Source organism: Artemia franciscana, chromosome 2, assembly GCF_032884065.1.
Source record: "Artemia franciscana chromosome 2, ASM3288406v1, whole genome shotgun sequence".
NCBI lineage: Eukaryota > Metazoa > Arthropoda > Branchiopoda > Anostraca > Artemiidae > Artemia > Artemia franciscana.
In genome coordinates, this window is record NC_088864.1 from 19,936,433 (window position 1) to 19,952,875 (window position 16,443).

General features: G+C 33.7%; 1 protein-coding gene across 4 annotated transcripts in view; it reads right to left on the reverse strand.

The window, feature by feature from the left end:
• Positions 1-11,276: 11,276 nt before the first annotated feature.
• LOC136038434 (homeodomain-interacting protein kinase 2-like) overlaps positions 11,277-16,443 on the reverse strand; it is a 121,780-nt gene continuing 116,613 nt past the window's right edge. For 2 of the 4 annotated variants that reach the window (XR_010620205.1, XR_010620204.1), the window contains exons 21-22: positions 15,610-15,712; positions 11,277-11,465 (exon numbers count right to left, since the gene is read on the reverse strand). Coding sequence is in view for 2 of the 4 variants with exons in the window: in XM_065721517.1 (XP_065577589.1) it covers positions 11,459-11,465 (7 nt within the window). In the remaining 2 variants the exon portion in view is untranslated. The remainder of the gene's footprint in view (positions 11,466-15,609; positions 15,713-16,443) is intronic. The other 2 variants (XM_065721517.1, XM_065721513.1) reach the window with 1 other exon arrangement.

The window sequence follows — 16,443 nt, forward strand, 5'->3', positions numbered from 1 at the left end:
AAAAGAATCCATGCAGATCAAATTCTATACAATCAGTTCTTCGGGTTATGATCTGAACTCAATATTGAGACTCATCTGAACCTAAGAACTAGATTAAGGATTAAAAATATCAAGAATTAAAAATAGAATCTCCATTTTGTATAAACACTACAAACTGTTTATCAGGAGCCCAGAGGAGTAGCTCCAGCATTTTTATCGAGGGGGGAGACGGGTTGATGTCCAAATAGTCAAGGGGTCTGGGTTATATAATAGTTTCTTCTCCAAATTATTGGGGATCGAGTGTCTCCCATCCCCCCACCTCCCCCGAGACGATATCCTTGCAGGAACCGTATTAACAGTTTTCTATTGGCCTTGGCAATAGGAAAATTCATTATTTCAGGATGATGTCAAAGCCCTCCATTGTTAGGTCGGATCAGGCCCTCTTAATCATAAGGTTAAAATCAAATTCAACCTCCCAAGTCTATTAGATTATTAACCCTGATATAAAAAAAAGAAACAAAATCAGAGAATTACATAAAAATATACAAACTACTACTACCACTACTACTGCTACTACTACTGCTACTGCTACTACTACTACTACTACTACTGCTGCTACTACTGCTACTAGTACTAGTACTACTACTACTACTACTACTACTACTACTACTACTAATACTAATACTACTACTACTACTACTGCTACTACTACTAACACTAGTACTACTACTACTACTACTACAACTTCAACTACTAATAACAACTAACCGCAGCACCAATCCACCTGAGATAAACACATATACGCACACTCCTTCTCCGTCCCAATATATTCAAAGCCTCCGTCTTTCCACCCTCACAGGAAGTTCCAATTTCCTTTAAATCTTTTCTTATGGCATTCTCCTACCTGAACCGAGGACGACCTGCTTTTCGTTTAGCCCTAGACGGTTGCCCAAATGGACAATCTTTGGCATGCTGTCATCCTTCTACCGCAGAAGGGTCCCTAGCCATCTCAACCTTTCTTTCATTATAGTCTTAGAAAGCGGAATTGAACCACACTTTTCGTACAGCCTACTGATTGAGATCGCCTATGGCCAGTCAGTCGGGTAGCCAAAACAGTCCATGGGCAATTTATCTGGAAAACATCAAGCACATCTTAACGTGTGCTATTACCATTTCTAATATGATGCTATCAAAATCATGTTAACTATTAACAAAACGAAACTTAACATAGTACTATCAAAATCGTATGTGCTATTATCAAGATTATCAAAATCTTGTCAAACATAGTCAAAACTTTACATGGTATTATCAAAGTCTTTCATTATGTTACCGAATCTTGTTACTTATTGTAAAATCTTGTCTTGTATCATAACAGTCTTGAGAGATATTATAAGAATCCTTTCGGGCATTACCTAGATTTTGCAAGTTATTATCAAAATCTAGAATGCCTCTAGTAAAATCGCTTCTGTCGCTATCAAAATATGATCAGACATTACCAAAATCCTGCGTGGTATTATTCAAATCGTGTCTGATATTATCAAACATCTTGCACTACTCTATCAAAATCTCACCTGATATAACGAGAATCCTCTATTGCAATATCATAACCTGAAGAGGTATTATCAAAATCCTGCAAGTAATTAACAAAATCTTGCACGGTATTATCAACATTTCACCTGTCATTAATAAAATATTTTTTGGTAGTATAAAAACATGTCTGTTTTGTATAATTCTAAAATGGTGTCATCAAAATCCTGTCTGCTATTACCGAAATTTAACATAGTAAAATGAAACCGTATCTCTTGTTATTAAGAATATCAAAATATTGCACTACAGTATTGAAATCTCGACAGATATAATGATAATTCTTTATGGTATTATTAAACCCTTACATGACGTTATCAAAAGCTTGAAAGTTATTAACAAAATCTTTCATGGTATTATCAAAATCTTAAATGACATTAACAAAATATTTGCAGCTACAATCAAAACGTGTCTGCCAGTACCAAAATATAATATGGTGCTATCAAAATCATGTTACCTACTAACAAGGTTTAGCATAGTGCTACCAAATTTATATCTCCTATTATTAAGATTGTTAAGATCTTGTCAAGTATTATCAAAACCTTAAACGATATTATCAAAGTTTTGTACGACGTTACAAACTCATGTTTAAATATTAAAAAATGTTGTCTCGCATTTTCAAAGTGTTGTGAGATATTATGACAGCTCTTTCCGGTATTACATAAATCTTGCAAGTTATTATCAAAATCTAGAATGATGCTCGCAAAATAGTGTCTGGTAAAATAGAAATGTTATCAGGCACTGTCAGAATCCTGTGTAACATTATCAAAACCAGGCCTGAAATATTAATATCTTGTGGTATATTATCAAAATCCCACATGATATAGTGAGAATCCTGTATGATATTATCACAATTTTACATAGTATTATCAAAATCTTGCAAGTTATTAAAAAAATCATCCATGATATTATGAAAGTTCTACCTGATATCAACAAAAATATTTTTCTTGTAATATCAAAACGTGTCTGATATCGTCAAATCTTATATGATATTATTTAAATCTTGTTTGCTATTACCAAATTTAATTTAGTGCCGTCAAATCATGTCTGTCACTATCAAGATTATCAAAATCTTGCCAATTATTACCAAATTCTTGTATAAGACTATCAGCATTATCAAAATCTTGTCAAATATTATCAAAACCTTACAGGATATTGTCAAAGTCTTGCGTGATATTACCAAACCATGTTTAAATATTACAAAATCTTGTCTCACATTTTCGAATTCTTGTGAGATAATATGACAATCCTTTCCGGTAATAGCTAAATCTTGCAAATTATTATCAAAATTTAGAATGACGAAAACAAAATCGTGCCTGGTATTATCAAAGTATTACCAAGCGTAACCAATATCTTGTGTGATATTATTAAAATCATGCCTAAAATTATTAAATATCTCGTGCTACATTATCAAAATTCCACATGGTATAATGATAATCGTCTATGATATTATAAAACTTACATAGTATTATCAACATCTTGTAAGTTATTAACAAAATCATGCATGTAATTATGAAAATTCTACCTGATATCAACAAATATATTTTTCTGGTAACATCATAACGTGTTTGATATCGTGAAATCTGACATTATGTTATCTACATCGTGTCTACTATGACCGAATTTAACATAGTATTAACATAGACTGGTTTATTGAGAATCCTTTATGAAAATATCAAAACCATACATGGTATCATCAAAATTATGCAAGTTATTAACAAAATCTCGCAAGGTATTATCATTTAATCCACGCAAGTTATTAGTAAAATATTTTCACCCATAATCAAAACGTGTCTGCTATTACCAAAATCTAATAATGAGCTATCGAAATCATATTACCTATTAAAGAAATTTTAAATAGTGCTATTAAAATCGTGTCTGATAATCTTATCAAGATTACCAAAATCTTGTCAAATATTATCAAAACCTTAAATGATATTATCAAAGTCTAGCATAATGTTACCAAATCCTGTTAAATATTGCAGATTCTTGTCCTGCATTATCAAAGTCAAGTGAAATATTATGAATCATTTCTAATATTACCTAAATATTGTAAGTTATTATCAAAAAATAGAATGGTTTTAGCAAAATCGTGTCTGGTACTATCAAAATATTATCAAGTTTTACCAAAATCTTGTATAGTATTATCAAAATCTTGTCTGATTTTATCGAAAATTTCACACTAAATTATCAACATCTCGTCTCATATAATGAGAATCTTCTATTACATTATCGGAACCTTAGGTTGCATTATCAAAATCATAGAACCTATTAACAAAACCTTGTAAAAATTATAAGCTATAAATGGCCCCACAACTGATTTTTACTTTGGTTACATTTTATTAACTGATTTTGAGTTAGGTTCGTTTGGGCTTAGTAAGTGTGTGCGCGCACGCTTAATAAGCCCAAATATTTTTGTTAATATCAGGAATGACGCATAGACGAATAATAGATAGACTTACCTATTAACAAATGAACTAGCAAAATATTTATACAATCCTAATAAGGGGGTTAATATCAGATATGCCTCTCACTCAATAGAACTATCTTCATAAAATCTCACTCAACTGAATTATCTAAGCGATAAGCGGGGGGCAAGAAAGCGGAATTGGATATCACTTTACTTAAAAAACTTTCTAAAAAATTTCTTAAGACTGATGACGGACGACAGAGTGTGCCAGAGGGCCAGTCAAAGCGTGGCATAGTGGCTTGAACTGAGATAGTGCATCATGTTGATGGTGGCTTGCAAAAACACGAATCAATGGAATTAAACCATGATTTTTAAGAAGAAAATATCTGGAAAATGTCTTACGAATGATGAGGGGCGTCATATAATGCCAGAGGGTCAATAATAATGTGTTACGGTAGCGTGAATCAACGTGGTGTATCACGGAGGGTCATGGTGGTGTCAGTTGACATGGTGTACCACGTTGAAGGTGGCTTCCGAAAATACGAACCAATGGATTTAAAGCATATTTTTAACAATAAAATACCTGAAAGTGCCTTAGGAATGATGAAAGATGCCAGAGGGTGTCGTGTGCCATCCACAGTTTACCACAGTAGTGCGAACTGCCATGGGGGCATCCATTGCTAAAAAAGATATCAACAGATTTGAAGCATATTTTTATCACGAAAATATCTAAAAATGCCTTTGGAATGATGAGGGTACCAGAGAGTGCCATGGGCCATTCATAGTTTACCACGGTGGCGTGAATTGCCTTGGAATAACTCATTCTACAGCTTAAAGGTAAGATGGGAGGTGTTAAAAGATTTTTTTCGATTGAGGGGGACTGAAGTCTTACACCCAGTCAAAGAAACAGGGCATTTTCATTAAAAGATCTAAAAAATCTCTTAATGTGGCTTAAATTTACCTCTAACGAGATTAGGCAAAATACAAAGAAAAACATTATTCAAATGTATGCTCGTCAACCCGGAATGCATAGTTTTGGCTCAAAGAAATAAGCCATTTTCATTAAAACCTCTCAGAGATATCTCGTAATATGGTTTAAATTTACCTCTTACATAAACCCTCCCCCCACTCCTGGCATTGGTTGCTAGGGCTCCCGCACTTCTTTAATTCACGCTGTATTGCTAATATTTTATCCCATATTAGTTTCTTTCATGTTTTTTTCTTCCGTTTGCTGAGTTTTATTTGTTTTCTTCTGTGATTTCATGATTTTATAATATTTTTTGTTAATGAAACTCGTATTTACGAACAAGAAAAGTCTGTATCTTTTAGACTTCTTGTTCCAGGATGAACCTTCAATACATAATCATTTATTCAATAAAATATCTAAAACCAATGCTATGTAACATTTCACTGATTGAATATCTAACTTAACTTGTCTAGGAAAGCTGTCTCTTTCTTTTCCATTAGTGTGTTTCGTTTACTAGAGGGAAAACGTATTGTGAAGTTGACATTTTCTTTTATTGTTATTACTATTGTAAGTAATGAGACTTTCGCTGCATAAAGCATAATACTGAAGCCCCATTCAAACATGATTTTGCTACAGCCAATGTTTGAATTTATAGCATTGTAGCACGAAGGTGCGCTTAATAGATCAATAGTCAATAGCATTGAGATACTTGGGAACACGCAATCCATTTAATCGTTCTAGAAAGTATGCAGGAAATTCCCCATGCGGGGTATAAGTCATTTGGTAGAATCTATTTCCCGAATCAAAATATTAGGAAGGCTTTCTTGGTCCAACTATCTACCAAACAGCTCCATTGGAAGGAAAACTCTTTTAAATCCTAAAGCGGACAAAAATGTTTAGATTATAAAGGTTTCCTGAGGAAAAAATCCTGAAGTAAATTTTGTCAAAGAAAAAAATGTTTTGAAAGAAAATGAAATCTCGAAAAAAACGCATTGAAGAAAAATATCTCTTAAAGGAATTACGTAACATCCCACATGTGCACCGTCATTCCATAAGTCACATATGCAGCACCACCCACATGTGCGCTACCATTACATAACACCCACGTGTGCGCCGTCATTACGTAGCACACAGGTTGGAGCCATCATTATGTAAAACCTACGCGTGGTTTTAACGCGTGGTTTTAAACCTACCCAGTTACAAGCGAGGATTCCCCACGGGGCCTGAAGAAACAAGTCACACGAGAATTCATTATCCTTAACACAGGTAAACATTCCCTATTACGTAACAGCCAAAGAAATCTTGAAGAAAAACGTCTTGAAGAAAACCGTCTTGGAAAACGTATTGAAGAAAACTGTCTTAAAAAACGTCTTGAAACATCTTGAAGCAAAATGTCTTAAAAACGTCTTGCAATGTGAATCTTGAAATATGTTGAAAAACGTCTTGCAGAAAAAGGTCTTAAGAAATGTTTCGAAATGTCTTGAAGAAAACACTCCCTATTACGTAACGTATACTTTTGCATATTTGCATAAGTAAACATTTCCTATTACGCAACAACCAAAGAAATCATTTGCATAAGTAAAGAAGCCCGTATTATGTTACAAGCTCTGCATCTTGAAGAACTTTTTTTAAAAAGTGCTTGGATCGGGATTCGAAGGGATAGGGGCCCTTTAAAGTCATTATGCTGTCACTACTAACGATATGTACTAAGGTTCAAACTTTTGATTTTTTTTTGTAAGGTTTTTGAATTGCTGTAATCCCTTGTTAAAATATTTTTGCAATTGCCAGTTTTTTTTCTCTTTACGTCATTTAATGTCTTTTCATACTGAATCTTTTCTAAAATATTTGATTTTTGAAGCTAGTCCAATTTCTAACAATGACACATACTAAGCTTGAAACTTTAAGTTTTTGAATTGTTGTAATCCCTTGTCAAAATATCAAATCATCATTTGTAACGATTGCAAATTTTCATTTTTTGGACCTTCCTAGTGAGATTATGTAACTGGTTCTGTTCAAATCTGCAAGCTTAATCACGGAGCGATTGGATTTTGCAGTTTACATAATGACTGGCGATTCTTAACTGAAATTATAAAATTTTTCAACTTTTTTTCATGTCTTAAAACGACATTGCTTAGACTTATAAGAAAAGAAATTCGGTAATGATGTTTATCTAACAACGATTTCTACCAAGCTTAAAACTTTGGTTTCCTTTTTTAAGGTTTTGGAATTGTTGTAATCTCTTGTTAAAATAGAAATATTTTTGTAATTACTAGTTTTTAGCTGTTTACGCAATTTAACGTCTTTTGACGCTCTTTTTTGACAATGCACATACTGTCTTTTGATTTAGTTCAAATTTCCCCTAAAGATTGTAGATGCAGTAGTTTGGTGAATCAATTGTAAAGTACTAGCCAAAGAACATGTCAGACCAGTGACGTAATTTTGCCAAATCTTTGGAGGGGGGGGGGGCAAAGTTGGAGCCAATTTTCCCAAATAGAGTGAAAATGACAGGGGAAAACGAGTAATATAGTACTATAAAGGCAAAAATATGCTAAAGAAAACTGACCTGTTTTTCTGGATGCTTGAATTAAGCATATTTATCTTGGTTTCGACAAGTTTTTGCAGAAAATGAAATTTCAGCTGGGGAGACAAACTGGGCTCAAGAGGGGGCAGCCACCCCTGCCCCATAGCAAGTAACTCCCCTAGATCAGATGACAAGCATAAAAAAACATGGCGCGTCCTCTTTTGCGAAGACAGCAAAAAAAATTCTCTTCTCCCAAAATTTTAAGCCCTCTTAAACACACACCCCCCCCCTCCAAAAGGGGAATACCTTTCCTGAAAGTTTTGACCTGATTCCCGCACCCCAGAACGAAAAAGGGTATACTTACTAAACTACGAATACAATCCGCCAGCTTTTAATGATACCTACCTACTTCATTGCCTCCTAGACCCAACTTCGCCATTTCTATTATAAGTTCATCACCTGATGCTCGATGGTTCTCACCATGATGACGAATTATTCCTGTAGTGATGAGACTGTGATTTATACGCAGTGCCGATTCACGAGGATCTAGTGGGGTGGGGCATTATTTTTCAATATCTAGGGGATGGAGCAGCAAACTAGTCATTTTTTGCATTCTTGTTTATAATAAAAATACAAAAGAGATTTTTCAACTTATTTTCACTAAATAGTTGGGGGGGGGGCTTCTCATTTCTCTGCATCTTGTTTCAATAAAAAATACAAAAGCATTTTCAAGAAAAATGCCTCCCCCCTCCCGCAAAAAGTATTTTTCAAAATCTAGGGGGGGGGACAGAACCTCCTGCTTATCCACCCATCCAATTACGCCACTGTTTATAATACTAATAATATACTAAGCCCTTCTTTGATTTTGGCCTCTCCAGCAACAGATTTAGATGCGTTGTGTATTGATATCAATCAGTTCGTGGTAACGAACAGTAGTAAGGAGCGACCCGGCTCAATAGAAACCAAAACTCTAAAAAATGGAATTTTCATACCAATAGCTACATCAAAAGAATCGCATTTTAATGCTGATTTTAAATACATAAGTTTCATCAAGTTAGTCTTACGCACCAAAAGTTACGAGCCTGAGAATTTTTGTGTTATTTTAGAAAATAGGGGGAAACACCCCCCACGTCATAGAATTAACGAAAATTACACCATCAGATTCAGCGTATCGGAGAACCCTACTGTAGAAGTTTCAAGCTCCTATCTACGAAAATGTGGAATTTTGTATTTTTTGCCAGAAGGCAGATCACGGATGCGTGTTTATTTGTTTGTTTGTTTTTTCCCAGGGGTGATCGTATCGACCCGGTTGTCCTAGAATGTTGCGAGAGGGCTCATTCTAAAGGAAATGAAAAGTTCTAGTGCCATTTTTAAGTGACCAAAAAATTGGAGGGCACCTAGGCCCCCTCCCACACTAATTATTTTCCCAAAGTCAACGGATCAAAATTCTGAGATAGCCATTTTATTCAGCGTAGTCGAAAAACCTTATAACTATGTCTTTGGAGACGACTTACTCCTCCACAGTCCCCGTGGGAGGGGCTACAAGTTACAAACTTTGACCGGTGCATAGTAATGGTTATTGGAAGGTGTACAGGTGTTTTCAGGAGGATTTTTTGTTGGGAGGAGGGATTGAGAAGAGGGGGATATACTGGGGGAACTTTCCATCGAGGAATTTGTCATGTGGGAAGAAAATTTCCATGAAGGGTGCGCAGGATTTACTAGCATTATAAAAAAAAACTATGAAAAAATAAATATGAAAAAGTTTTTTCAGCTGGAAGTAAGGAGCAGCATTAAAACTTAAAACGAACAGAAATTACTACCCATATGAGGGGCTCACCTCCTCCTAATACCTCGCTCTTTACGCTAAAGTATTTTTAGTAATGTCAACTATTTATTCTACGGCTTTTGTGATTCAGGGGTCATTCTTAATGAATTGGGACAAAATTTAAGATTTAGTGTAAAGAGAGAGGTACTGACGAGGGGGCGAACCCTCTCATATGTGTAATAAAAACATGAGAATAAAAAATTCTTTACGTAAGCTAGTTTATAAGTTACGTATATATTTTACTAATAAAAAGATTCGTAAAAAATCAAAAGTTCTAGTTGTCTTTTTAATTAACCAAAAAATTGGGGGGCAACTAGGCTTCCTCCCCCTTCCTTCTTTTTTCTCAAAATCATTCGATCAAAATTATGAGAAAGCCATTTAGCCAAAAAAAAAATAAATATGCAAATCTCGTTTTAATTATTTCTCTGCGGAGAGCCAAAATCAAAACATGCATTGATTCAAAAACGTTCAGAAATCAAATTAGAAAAAATAAGTTTTTTCAACTGAAAGTAAGGAGCGACATTAAAACTTAAAACGAACAGAAATTACTTCGTATATGAAAGGGCTGCTTCCTCATCAGCGCCCCGCTCTTTACGCTAAAGTTTTTTACTGTTTTAAAAAGAAGAGTTGAGAGAAAGAGTCAAACTTTAGCGTAAAGAGCGGAGCATTGGTGAAAAGAAGCCCCTTTCATATATTGATATACCTTGTATTGATATATTGATATACCTTGTAAAGACTGATAGCTGCATCGTGTACGCGGTAGGTACACTTCTATTATACGCTTTAGGTATACATACAGAACTATGCATAATGAATCTCACCTTTTAATAAAAATTACTACATCGATATAATCTCTATATTGAAATATAGTCGCTTACCTATAAGAAAAAAAAAACTCTCTTACCAGCAACCAAAAGACTGATCTAATATTCTCCCTCTGACAAAAACAAGAACTCATATGGCACTTGTGACAAGGCCGGAAGAGCCAATCAATAGATTGATTTAAAGGAAAATCAGAGGCTTAATGCGGGTCGATATTTAAAATGAGAGCTCTGAGACACGAGATCCTTCTAAATATCAAAATTCATTAAGATCCGATCACCCACTCGTAAGTTAAAAATACCTCATTTTTCTAGTTTTTCCTCTCCCTTCAGCCCCTAGAAGGTCGAATCGGGGAAAACAGCTTTATCAGTCAATTTGTGCAGGTCCCTGACACGCCCACCAATTTTCATCGTCCCGGAACGTCCATAAGCACCAAACTCGCGAAGCACTGAACACCACCCCCCTAACTCCCCCAAAGAGAGCGGATCCAGTCAGGTTACGCGTCAATCACGTATCTACGGCATTTGCTTATTCAGCCCACTAAGTTTCATCCCGATCTCTTCAGTGTAAGCGTTTTCCAAGATTTAGGTTTCCCCCTTCAATTCCCCCCAACGTCACCAGATCTGGTCGGGATTTAAAACAAGAGCTCTGAGACATGAGTTCCTTCTAAATATCAAATTTTATTAAGATCCGGTCACCCGTTCTTAAGTTAAAAATACCTCATTTTTTCTAATTTTTCCGAATTAACCGTCCCCCCACTCCCCCCAGATGGTCGAATCAGGGAAACGACTATTTCTAATTTGATCTGGTCTGGTCCCTGATACGCCTGTCAAATTTCATCGTCCTAGCTTATCTGGAAGTGCCTTAACTGGCAAAACCAGAATTGATAGACAGACAGACAGACCGACAGAATTTCCGATCGCTATATGTCACTTGGTTAATACCAAGTGCCATAAAAACTAGTACTTCTCATTCCATAGCATCTGCAGCACCAGATTCCAGCTATCAAATTAGCTATTGACTAGCCAGCATATACTGACATTGTGAATAATATAAATTAACATAGTGTTTAATATGACATTTTACTGATGATAGGTCGAACGAGCAGCTCAATTAACACTCTACTAAACAAATCGAAATAGAATTTAGAAAAGAAAACTATCTCAAAGACATTAGAACCCGCGAACTTTATTGAACAGTATACGAATACAGAAACAGAGAGGGACACACTATTATTGAATACAGTTGAAAGTGTGATCAGTCGATAAATAACCACTTAGTGCATCAAAAATATCATGTTTCCACCACTCGATTTAAGTTCAAACGACGCCACTGCCACTTATTGGCAGGTCACCTCCTAAAAACAGTCAGAAAAAAACGACATAGAAAACATTCCTGAAGATAATAATAAAAAGGCACTCTTACAAAGAACAACCGAAAAACGGGACATAATACATTGAAAATGGGAATGGACACGAAAGGAGAGACCCGAACAAACCATCAAAATTATTTGGTACCATCTGCTTCCCTAAAAAAGCACTAAAATCTACTAAGTGCATAACTATTAGTTAGATACTGTTAGGGTACTAGAGTCAATTACAAAGCAGGAGCGTGAAGATTTTTGAATCTAAACTAAACAAGCCCTATATCTCAATAATTCAAATTCGAGTACCCAGCTCTTCCTAGTTAAAAACTAAGATATTTCTAATGCCTTTATCTACTATTATTAATTATCATGAAAATAGCTAGGATGACACAAAAACCAAATCATTCTGTAGTAAGCCAACCAACTCTTACATATGTTCGTTTCCTCTGCTTCTTCTACGAAAAACAAATGCTCAGTAAAAAAGGTGTGCCTTAAAAACTAACTCAATAAATAATAATGGGTCTAAATCTATATACTAAAAAAAAAAAAAAAAAAAAAAAAAAAAAAAAAAAAAAAAAAAAAAAAAAAAAAAAAAAAAAAAAAAAAAAATCTTCAGCCGTTACAAGGATTTAGGTATAAAGCTGGATTATCAGGCATTGATCAACCAATTCCACGGGTAAACTCCTGAACACAAACAGCCCTCATACGCCCTTTTACAAAGGGCTATTCACATTAAGCTCACTTGTTTAGACTATTTATCTCGCATGATAATATGATTGGCTTAATACATAATAATGCTAACCTAACATTCAACAATCAATGATATTAAGGCAGTAAATACTAAACATTAAACAGGTAAAACCGACAATCAAAACTAAGAACAACTCAAACTAGTTTGAACTCTATATAGATATATTACTATGGAAAGATAATAAACACTTAGTGGCTAATCTACAATCCCACAGTGGCACTACTATCGCCTGAAGGAATACTATTTCACGAACAATACACAAATTGATCGTTATAATAATTAAAGCAATCGCCAAAAATCATTTGCCGAAGGATTTTTGTGTTCTCTGTCCAAAGGCTAACTATACATATCAGATGTTAATTCACTTTCATTATTTATTTATTTATAAACACACAGAGCAAAGGTTAGTAATGTTCAGGGGAGTATCTAGGAGGTATTACGTGCTCCCAGAAGTTGGATAATTGCACTAATTATATGGGTGATGGGACTGAAAACAAAAACGATACCTTCCAAACATTAATTATGTATCCGGCCCTTGTCCCATGTTTACTTTCTTATAACTTATTAGATTTTGTATTATTTCCCTTGCTTCCTTCTAAGTTTTTTAACGATTTTAAATAAATTTGCTGTTTAGTTCAAGGTGTTTTTTAACATCAAGGTACGAAAGGGTGTTCTAATATCGACACCAGAAAAGTATCATGCATATATACATTTTTATACAACTTTATTCAATGATTCTTGAGGTAAATAATTCCACTGACAGTGTATTCAACAGAGATACGCATAAGACAGTAATTACAATATAGAAGAATAAAAAGATATAAGAGAAAAGAAATATGCTAACTAAATAGGCATCCGGAGCCGTTCCTAGTGTTGGCGGCGACCAGGGCAAAATTGATTACAGCGTCCCCTCCCGACCCTAATATAAGCAAAAAAAGCCAAATTACAGTGAAAAATTGGATGAAATTCCCGAGAAACGGCACAACTACCTAGTTTGCCCCCCCCCAGGAACGTCTCTGCAGGCATCGAAAAAAATTTTTTAGGCGCAAAGAGACGTAAAAAAAACCCAGCACATGACTATTCAAACACCATCCATTCGTCTTCCGATATGATAAACTCACATGCAGGATTTCAACTTAATACATTCTTTCTGTTAACCAACACATTTAAGGGATTTCTAATTTTAGTATTGGGACTATTTAAACTCAGATTTAAAATAAACAGTAACTTAAGTAAGGTTTTAAGCGGATTTCAAATTGGATGAATATATACATAGAGCTAAAATTTAACGGCTAGACAAATGTAGTGTTTTTTTAAGAGCGTACACGCAGGAATGATAATCCGGCTTTTTCACAGAAAAGTAGGCGCATTCTTGGCAAATTGTTTCAAATTTTCAAAACATGGACACTCAAAGATAATGATCTGGTTGACCAAGTCACCAAGTAGATTAAGTGAACTAAAATGTAGCTCCGCAGATTTTGTATTGAAAATATTTCATAAGTTAAAAAAAGAGCAAAAATCTTAAAATGAGCAAACCAAGAACGAAGTATCCCCTAATTAAAGTTATTTTCTATTTGGTAATAATAATCATCAAAATATAGTTCAAAATCTGCCATATAATATTCTCATATTGAGTAAATACGGCCATTTTAAGCTTGAAAAACGTTTAAATTTGTCTAATCTTGGAGAGACCTTACTCATTTTAAAAATCAGCAAACTAGGTGGACATTCTTTTAGCCTTCTTTGGGGTATTTTCTTAGAAGCAATTTAATGACAGCTCTGTTCAATTGGTGCACGTTTTCAGATTAAACAGCAATTTCATGATTTATATTATAAAGGCTGAATAATTATGAATGAAAATTACAAAGATATACCCAAAGATAGCATGAATACATAATTCAGGGAATGGCATAAAATATACTATATAGTATCTTTGGAGGTATTTTGGAAGGTTGGGTTAAGTAGAGAGGATTTGAAGGCTTATTTGGATTGGAGGGGAAATGGATTTTTGATTGGGGAGAAAAGAAAGTATCAAGGGAGAAAAGGGGAGAAGGTAGAATCTATTGCTTGTCCTATGTGTGGATCTCAGGATGAATGTTTAATACATTTTTTGTGTGAATGTGTCGAATTGAATGATTGGAGGCGAGAGATGTATGGTAAAGAAAAATTGAATGAGATATGGATCCTAGATAGAGTGAAAGAGACAAATTTCCTGAGTATTAAAAGGATAGCATGATTTGTAAGGATTGCAGCGGCACATTGGGAGCGTTTTCTTTAAATAGTATTAATTTAATGTAGTTAATTTGTTGTTTGTTTGTTGTTATGTAATTTTCCTATGGCCCACGGGCTTTTTCTGGAATAAATTATTATAAATTATTATTATTATAAAGATACTACAAAAAGATACTGTTTAATGACTATCTGAGTTAAAAATCTCAATTACTTGATTCATTTAGACGAGAAACTTAAAGCATGGAAAAGAAGATTTTTTTTTTCTGGAACGAGATTAAATAAAGTTTTATAAAGAGAAAGATAAAACAAACAAATACAGTTTTAATATGCTTTCTAAAATAACTTAAATGCCAAAATAAAGCAAAAATTACAAAGAGAATAACAAGGCTGAAAGAACAAAAAACAAGCTATGGAGAAGCTGCAGCTTCTGAATTTTTTCCAGAAATCTTCCGGTAGTTATTTTTTACTTTTTAAATTGTGGAAGAAAATGCAAAAAAAAAGAATAAGTAGAGAAAAAAAATGCTATGTCAAAAGTGATAAGAAGTTTTATAATGAAAGAAAAGCGCCCACGTTAATTCTTAGAACAGCATCAACACGTTTATTTAAATCAAGGAATAAACCCTAAATAAAAATAATATCTTACACCATCAACCCTCTTAGAAACGAAAAAGAATTCCGTTTCAAACTTATATCTACTAAACCAAACAAAAAACAGAAAAGGAACAAAGACATAGAAAATAGATTATATAAAAAGGAAGAAGAAAAGAAAAGAAGAAACTCCATAAGATACTCCATAGACTGACTTCGTAAATAATAAAATAATATTGATGCTAAATAATTAATAGAAAGAATTTTAAGTTTAAATAATAAATAAATGGTAGAGAAGAAAAAAAGAAGACGGAGGAAAGAAAAGAGAAAAGCAAAGTTTACAAGAATTTCTCCGTTTTACTCTAGAGACTGACTTTGTAAATAATAAAATAATATCTGGAAATTCAATTAGATAACAAATTAAAATAAATTTAAGATTAACAAATTAAAAAATTATATAAAAGAAGAGGAAAGCAGAGTTCAAAAGAGTTTTCCTCTTTTACTCTAGATACTGACTTTGTAATTAGTAAAATAATATTTGAAAAACCATAAGATTGTTAATACTTTCATGTCTATGTCCCAGTAATACAACAGATCAATGACGCTTTTTGGTCAGGTGTCATCAGTCTTTCATCGTCTACTCTTAGAGAGGGGAAAGTTCCACAGGCTACAATGAAATAAATAACTGAGACATTAAATTATTTATTGATTTTTTTTGTGTGTATGTTCAAAATGTTCATTATAAGCTTAATGAAAAATGAATATTTCTAAAAAAAAAAAGATTTTATTGATGAAGTCTTCGAGTAACGCATGATAAAAAAAAGGATTCAATGCCATATTAACGTTTCTGAAATTAATCTTTTAATTTATACTACTGACAAAATAACATGGGTAGTTCCAAGTTTTTCCCTCATTCATTATTCATGAATGAAGCCCAAAAGGCGTTTAGAACTGAGCGGCATCAACTACTTTAAAATGATGCATGCACTCTAATTAAAATCACTCAAAATAAAAAATAAAACAGATATAGGAGACAAATTTTCCAATTTACTGGGTAAATTACCAATTTAGGTAATTGCAAAAATAACAACTAAATTATAATAATAATTTATATTAATAAATTTCACAAATCGTACGTTCAGAAAACATTCAAAAGCAGTCTCCAACGCGTTAAAAAACAATTGTCTTACTAAAAATCATTCCAATTGACCACCCTTCTTTGGTGTAAAAAAGTGGCTGGCTGTTTTTCAATTCCTCGTTTTACATTAAGTGCACTATTCTTCTATTATTATTCTATTATTTCTATTATTTTTATTCTATTATTATACTCCACTACATGGGTCCAATTCCGATTTGAAATATGCCACATTAAGCTTTTATTCTGAAAAGGGTTTTTGT